The 7,681-nt window shown below is 41.2% G+C and overlaps 1 protein-coding gene across 1 annotated transcript; it reads right to left on the bottom strand.

Moving 5' to 3' along the window:
• Positions 1 to 2,797: 2,797 nt before the first annotated feature.
• Positions 2,798 to 5,142, bottom strand: LOC115357202 (regulator of G-protein signaling 9-binding protein). Its single transcript, XM_030048605.1, has one exon. The coding sequence runs from the start codon at positions 4,499 to 4,501 to the stop codon at positions 3,764 to 3,766; it is 738 nt and encodes a 245-aa protein (XP_029904465.1). The 5' UTR covers positions 4,502 to 5,142; the 3' UTR covers positions 2,798 to 3,763.
• Between the last annotated feature and the right edge of the window lie 2,539 nt (positions 5,143 to 7,681).

Genomic DNA, 7,681 nt, shown 5'->3' with positions numbered 1-7,681 from the left:
CCTTCTCCCCAGTGATGTTTAATTAATTACCTTTATATTTTTAGTTCTCTGGGATGCAGGTGACTCTGGACGATGATGGGAATCTGTTATGAATTTCAAGTGGGTCATGACTCATTGTTAGGAGAGCTTAATGCCTCTCTGAGGCGATGACAAAAAGGATCAACAAAATGTCAGAAGGCCTATCTGGCATGAGCATAGTGCACCGCTGATTTTCATGCATCAAAGTCCTGCCAAAAAAATTGCACATGGCTCTGTGGCCTCACTGCTTTTAGAACAGTCCCCTTGCGCTTCCGCTGTTTCACAATATTCCGTTTATTTCTTTCCAGAAGTTTCTGACCTCAAGAGGCAGAGAAGTGAGAGAGGGCCAGGAAGGAAGGAGGAGAAAGGGGTGAAATGAGGGGAGTTAGAAAACAGGAAGATACACTTGAGTAAACCAATGCATCTGAAATGACAAAAAGATATATAATCTGATTACCATTTTTATCTGCAACTCTATATTCTACACTTACCAGCTTTTTGCAATAGGATTAATCTTCTTCCAGGCATTGCATCACGCTCAAGGAAACACCACAGGGACTATATAGTGGAGCATGGCTGTTGTGATCCCATCTACAGTATGATAAGTACAATGCCTGCTGCAATAAAATCTGGCCTTTTAATATCGTCAGCTGTTTGCCTTTAAAATTCATCTCAGAAAAACTCTTCACTCAGAGTGCTGCAAGTGGCTGTTACAGCCTCATTACAGCTCATTTTGATCTGCAACTGCTGACATTCAGCGTACTTTCACAAAATATGCTGCATTTGTTAAATAATGATAAAATTGCAATAGAAATCGTTGATACATTCACTCCGCTGTAATTTACATCTTTCATTTTTCAAGGATCATTAACGTTTTACAGCCAGCAAACACCACTTGCCACCAGCAACCGCAGTGATGTCTGTTGGAGGTGATGATGCAGAAGAGATAAGAGGTTTCTCTTTCATAGCAGCATCCCAGCACACTGTCATCGTCCTGTATAAGGAGATCCTTTTGTCAGTCTATTCCTTTTTATCTGTACTGCCTATGTCGCCTATCTTTCATAATCCATCTGGCTTTGCTATGCTATGACCTTTCCACCATTTTTTCTTTCTTTGACTGCTGTTTGCTATAACGTCTCTTATAAACTCACTTCTTAAATATCAACATTAACCTTCCAAAGTCAGCTCATGGTTTAAAATGTAGATGAACAACATTTAGGTTTAGGTTTACTACATCTCTGACTAAAAGTGTTTAACCTGATGCTATATGTCCTACATACATCTTATAAAAGAAACTGTAACAAGTAACTGAGTAATATTCAGTCCAATTGATTTTTTTTTTTTTTTTAAATAATTTGAAGTGGAAACAATTTGAATTTTAATGTAAGGTTGACAAACAAGGAAATCTAATCCTGTCAATGAAAGATTCTGGAAATAAAGCTGGAGGAATACGTAAAAACATGAATTTTATAGATTTTCTTTTCATTCAATTCTGCTTGAATCATTGTACAGTTCCCAAAATGAAATTTAATTCAGTTTAATTCTTTTTACTGTGAATTGAACTGATTCTTGAGAACTGGGCAGAAATCACCACAGAATAAAACAGAAATAGTGCAAATTTGACAATAATTCAAATGTTCAGCCTAAGCCTTTTCCTAATTTTGATCGCCAACAATTATATTAACTTAATATATAAAATATTTAGGATTTATTTCCTTCATTATCTAAAAATGTAACATGAGACAGTTAATCACACCTCCTGTCTAAAAAATCCTATGAAGTTCCTTGACGCTGTAATTTTACTGTATGAGATGTAGTGAATGAAAGGGGAAAAAATGTGTCTTGAATATTTGTCCAATTTAAATAATAATAATAATAATAATAGTACTAAAAAATCAGAAGCAAAGGAAACACCTGGCCACCAGCAGCTGTTTTTGGTCTGACTCCATTACATCAAGGTTTGGTTTGCTGCATTAAATGATTTTTGCAAAGCAATGATGTCAATGCTGCAGCAGTTATGTAAAAACACACCATCTCGTTAATATGTTTAGGTTGTGTAAACTATTGAACCAGTCCTCACTAACACCTGATTAACATTTATAATGAGTTTAGAACTCATTTCTTAATCAACCCCGACCTGTCCTGTACAAATCCTTTTGGACCACCTGATGTTCATGCAAGACCCAGGAACCTGACCTTGCCTTCTCCTCCTCTTCCTACTCCTCTCTCTCTCTCGCTCTCTCTCTCTCTCTCTCTCTCTCTCTCTCTCTCTGCCTCCCTCTGGCTATCTCTGTCTACCTGAAATGGCCCAGGTTCCCACAGCCAAAACTATAACTAAATCCCCTGTTTGCCTTTCCAGAAATACCATCAAAGACTCTTACAACTAATGCCATTAGGGGGTTTAAGCACCTGTGTAGTCACCTTTCCTTTATAAATCAAACACTATTTTGATCCGCGGTGGTTATATCAAAGGTAATTATCTAACAATAACCTTATGCGTATGTTTGACACCAAGTTGGCTATGTGTGTGAGGTAGATCTCTCAATTCCTAACATTACAACAATTAAAAAATAAGGTTGCATGGCTTACATGTCAAAAACCAAAAGTCTTACATCAAAAGTAGATTTGAAAGACTGACACATAATAAAAATGTGACATCACAAAAGGTGATTGTTTTATTAAATAAATAAATAAATAAATAATGTGGCCTGGTTTTACTTTACGTCATCCTGTAAAGCATCAGGAATTAGGGTATTTGTACAAACTACAGGCGCTGGTGTGCGTTTCGTACATTTTATTATAATAAATATACTTCATTGTATGTACATTATCTGACACAGCAGTATATTTACAAACCTTCTATTCACATTTTGCAGTGTGTAGGCCTACATTCAACACTGTTCAAATGAAACCCTGAAGATGAACAGAAACCAGCTTACAGTGATTACAGCTGCTGTGAGAGCGCCCTGAGTCCCAGGGGCTCTTGTCATTTTAGTAGCCTACATTGTGATGTGTTGTCCTAAAGTGAGACAGGCCCACCACAGGCTGGCCGCTATGCAAATGTCATCATGTATATTAAAACTGTACTATCAGGAGTGTAGAAAAGTGCAAATCCAACCTGTGTGATGTGATGAGTAAAAACTGACAGCTGAAGCAAGCGCTCCAGCGTGTCTCACTTGAATACAGCTGATGCTCCTGCTCTGCTGGCTCCAAGTCACAGCAACAGTCAGCTGAACATCAGGGGGACTACATTTACTTAACATCAGTGGGCTAGGCATGAGCTTTTGGACTAATCCACTTGGATTACGTGGCAGCGACGCTGTTTATAGCATCCTGATGGTCAGTCACTGTCACAGAATTTCATGCCCCCGCTCCCAACATTCCCACCCACAAAAAAAAAAAAAAAAAAAAAAAAAGAAAGAGAAAAGAAAAAGAAAATGCACGAGCTATTGGCCCCATCAAAAATACTTAACTGTGTGCGACGTCCAGTTCCTCTCCACATGACAGACATTGGCTATATTGTTCTACATTTTATCTACTGCAACTCCTCGGCGCCACCGGATACATTCAGAAATCAGAGGAGGCTTAATAACTTCTTACTCGTGTGTCCAACATTTTTTACCCCCTTACCAACAAAAGCTCTCACTTTTGAGGTTGCCGGCCCTTACCCACGGTCATGGCATCTCCGTGGGCAGCCCGGTGGGATGCCCGTCAGTGTTATGAGGGTTGGGTGTAATTACACAGTTCAGGACATGTTGATGACCAAATATCCCAGAACAGCTGCAACCATAACGATGACGAAGAACACGATCACCGCGCAAAACGAGGCGAAACTAGCCTCCCGCTCTCCACCCTCGTCATCTTTGGGGTCTTCCTCGCAGATGGAGATGACACCCACGGAGGAATTTCCGACGCTCATGTTGGATTTGAGCTCAGCGCCTGCCTCCTGTCTCGCCTCGACCGCCCACGGCGCCACCTGCACCTTCATCTCCATTTCCTCCATCATTTGCCCCACCTGGCTGATCTCGGCCTGCAGGTCCTTCAGGTCCGCCGTGTCGATGTTGCCGTCCGCCTCATACTTCATGTTCTGCACGCTCATGGCCCGGGCCGCCACTGTGGTGGTGCTGCCCGTCATCCCCGTCTGGATGAGGTGTCTGGTCGGGACCTTGAGGGGGAAATCCTGCCCTATCTCCAGGGACCTTTTCATGTCCACCTCCAGGAGCTCCATGCTGCTGGAGAACAACACCCACAGGCGCTCGTACTCGGCGCGGTCATCTTTGCTGATGGTCTTGTCTTTGAGCAGAGCGGTCAGTTTAGTCCTGTTGGCCGCGGCCAGCTCCTGGGCCTTTTTGCGGGTCTTCTTCAGCTCCTCTCGCAGGTTTTGCGAGTCCGAGGTGCTTCCCAGGGCGATGACCAGATGTCTGTAACAGGCGGTCACTTTGTTCAAAGCGTCCAGCATTGTTTTGCATTCGTCTTTCCCCATGACTGATGAAGCACAGTGTTTGACTCCTCACCAAAATAGATAAAAACGGGAGCAAACGATGCTCGAACAAATGGAGCAAGTCGGTGGTGGCTGTGGTGGCAGTGGTGCTTTCGACTCTGTTCTTAGTTTAGTTAACCCAGCTGCACAAATCCACTCAACGCGCTCGTCACAGCAAATTCCTCTCATCCATGTTCACTGCTGTCTGCAAGCAGGCAGCGAGAGCGGCTTAGAAATTAATGCGACTGTAAATGGCTTTAGACTACCTTTGCTCTCACCCACTCGGGATCAAGCAGCGTCGGAACACCTTTGCTCCAAAATGGATCTAAACTGGTCTGCAACCTACTTCCTCTTCTCAGATTGCTGTACCAGACGCAAATGTCTATGCAGATTCAGCCACAGGTGTCACAACATCCGCTTAACTCCGTTTGTGGAGAGGGCCTATGGCTCGTCACTGGCGTGTACAAACACAATTAGAAAAGGAGAAAAAAAAGTCCTTTGATGTTCACAAATGATGCACGTCTGGAAAAAATATGGGCTACTTTCGTTCACGGCTGAAAACACCGCAGCAGCTGATCAGAGCGTCCATCTCCAGGAGCCAAACAAAGCATCGTGTTGAGTTGTGTTTTGTTTTGTTTTGTGTACCGGAGCTGTCCACTTCAGCACCCCATCGATGATGTTTAAATAGCAGTGAGCGCCTTCCCTGGTCACATGTGCACACAGGAGGGAACTATTCAGCAACGGGCAGAAAGGCTGGCAGGAAAACAGTGCAGCTCCACTGCCATTGGCTGGTCACGCACCATCGTTGTAGAATCCTGTCCTGTGATTGGCTGCTCTGCCGCTTCCATGAGTGGGACGTCAAATCACAGAAAACCAAAGCAAGGAGTCCCTTTTACTTAGTATTAGTTACCATTAGAACTTGAACTACTTCTGACAAAATTTCTGAAAACTGTGTTGTTTTTATTTTATTTTATTTTATTTTATCCATGTTGGGTTAAATCAGGATCAACTGGACTATTTGTGGATTCTTGAAACACATTCTTGAAATTCAAGAATCTACAAATAGTCCATTTGATCTTGATTCAACCCTATGTGGATAACCATGACCTGGATGACTGTGAACCTACACATTCATTTTATTTTCATTTTATTTTATTTTATTTTATTGGTAGATGTGATATACTATCAGACATAGGTCACTAACCTATTTTACACAGAGGCACACCGGTCAGGGGTAACACTCCTTGATGTGGGTTCTTTATAGCTTCAAAATAGATTTTTGGGCATTTTTGTCTCTATCTCCATAATTCTTAATCATAAAAATGGCAAAATCAAATTTTGACACTTTTAGGTATGGGTACTGTCATCCCAGGCTGATCACAGTTCATAGAGATTTGAGCTTGAAATGGCACTTGAGACATTTCCTACTGTCACATTTGTGCACTGGAGCACCTTCTCACTGCAATATGGAATAAATGCAAAATATTACTGATCACAGCATTATGATCACCTTTTCTGAGGGTCCTGGCCCCTCTGGGTTATTATTTTGTTTGTTTGTTTGTTTGTTTGTGTTAGTGTTTGCGTTTGTGTGTATTTGTTTGTGTGTGTGTGTGTGTGTGTGTGTGTGTGTGTATTTGTGACTATAGAAATGTATCTCTTCTTTTTATTTTATTGCTGTTCTGTGCAGTTAAAGCTTCACCACATGCGTACACAGCACTAACATATGCAACAGTGGCAGCTGTTACACACAGTATTGACTGCATAATGTGATGTTTACCTAGTTGCTTCCTGCTGTCGGGGGAGAGCCAGTTAAGACTGTGTGGTGTTGGCTGGTTTGCTCTTTTTGCATTATTGAAGCGGATGAGGCTTAATGATCTAGTGACTGCAGTGTAAAGGTAATGGACTGAGGGGGAGGCTCATTTTTATATTCCACAACATAACACCTGCTGCGGAGCGAAGATTTTCTTTTCTCTTCTCTTCTTTTCTTTTTTGTGTTTGAGGTGACAAGAAAAAACTTGGTCATTGCTCAATATCATTTTGCAAACAAACTTCTGATCTTCAGAAAAGAGAGAGATTGCCTATTTAGGGAGATATTCCACCTACTAGAATATGTGAGGCCACCTTTTTGAAAGTTACAATATGTTGGGTAAGAAGATACATTTTTGTATTTTTTTAACTCAATACTGGTTATGGTAGCCAACACTACATAGCCTCAGTTTCAGTGGAAATCCTCTGAAATTGCTGTAGTTTTACAGCCATCATTTTCACATCATCTTATAATTATGTCTTCATAATGAATATTGGGCTGTAAAACAATGACAGTAATAGTTTCGCAAACTCTCATCACTGCCTCCGATGTCCAAAAGACTGTACTGCACTCTTTTTTTCTGTGTCACATCAGTTCATGGCTTTCTTTCTCAAGAGGTTTTGGTAACAGAAGATCTGACAAACTGCATTTTTTCATGAGTGACAGCTGTGCATTGCTGAAACCATGCAGTGGATTTTGAAAAGGTGTTATGGAACCTGGGGTCATGAAACCTACATATGATCATGTGACCTCTGTGATAGGTTTAGCAGAGAAACATTATGGGAATTCTTATGTTCTTGGCTGATTACTGAATGCCTTTTCCCTTTCCCCCTAATATGAGCTTAATTGTTTGTTTCACACTTGTATTGAGTCACTGGAAATTTCCAGCTGTAATTGGTGTCTTACCACTTGCACTTGTTACTTGAAGCACCTGCAGTCACCATTGCTCCCTGTGCCATTATCGTCTTTATTTATATGTTTGTGCCCCTGCTTTATTTACTTTGTACGTAATATAAGGTTTGTTTGGTTGTTCTTTATCATCTGCCAGCAAAGTCTGAGTAATAACAAATATCTGGGTTGAGTCAGATGTTTTGTTAACATCTTGGCAAATGGGTCTCTATTGCTTTTATATTGTTTCCTTGGCAACCCATCACCTCTGGCAACCACTCTTCTATTTGTTGGAGAAGATTCTCGAGGATATCTCCAGTTATTTTTCACCAGCTACACAGTTACTCAACAGTAGAGTAACACCAGGCGCCTTTCCCTTTGCTGTTGTGTCTTGTTAAAAGAAATTAATTAAATGTTGGACTGATGTGACCAGTTATATTTTATGTTGTAGAACTTCTAAGTGTTAATTTATAGTCACTGTATACAGA

This window comes from Myripristis murdjan, chromosome 3 (genome assembly GCF_902150065.1).
Source record: "Myripristis murdjan chromosome 3, fMyrMur1.1, whole genome shotgun sequence".
Taxonomy (NCBI): Eukaryota; Metazoa; Chordata; class Actinopteri; order Holocentriformes; family Holocentridae; genus Myripristis; species Myripristis murdjan.
Note: the sequence above shows the minus strand (reverse complement) of the source record. Positions and strands in the feature narration are given on the sequence as shown.

Bases quoted from the DNA above. Each gene is read 5' to 3' on its own strand.
- LOC115357202 (XM_030048605.1), bottom strand. From the start codon at position 4,501: ATGGGGAAAGACGAATGCAAAACAATGCTGGACGCTTTGAACAAAGTG.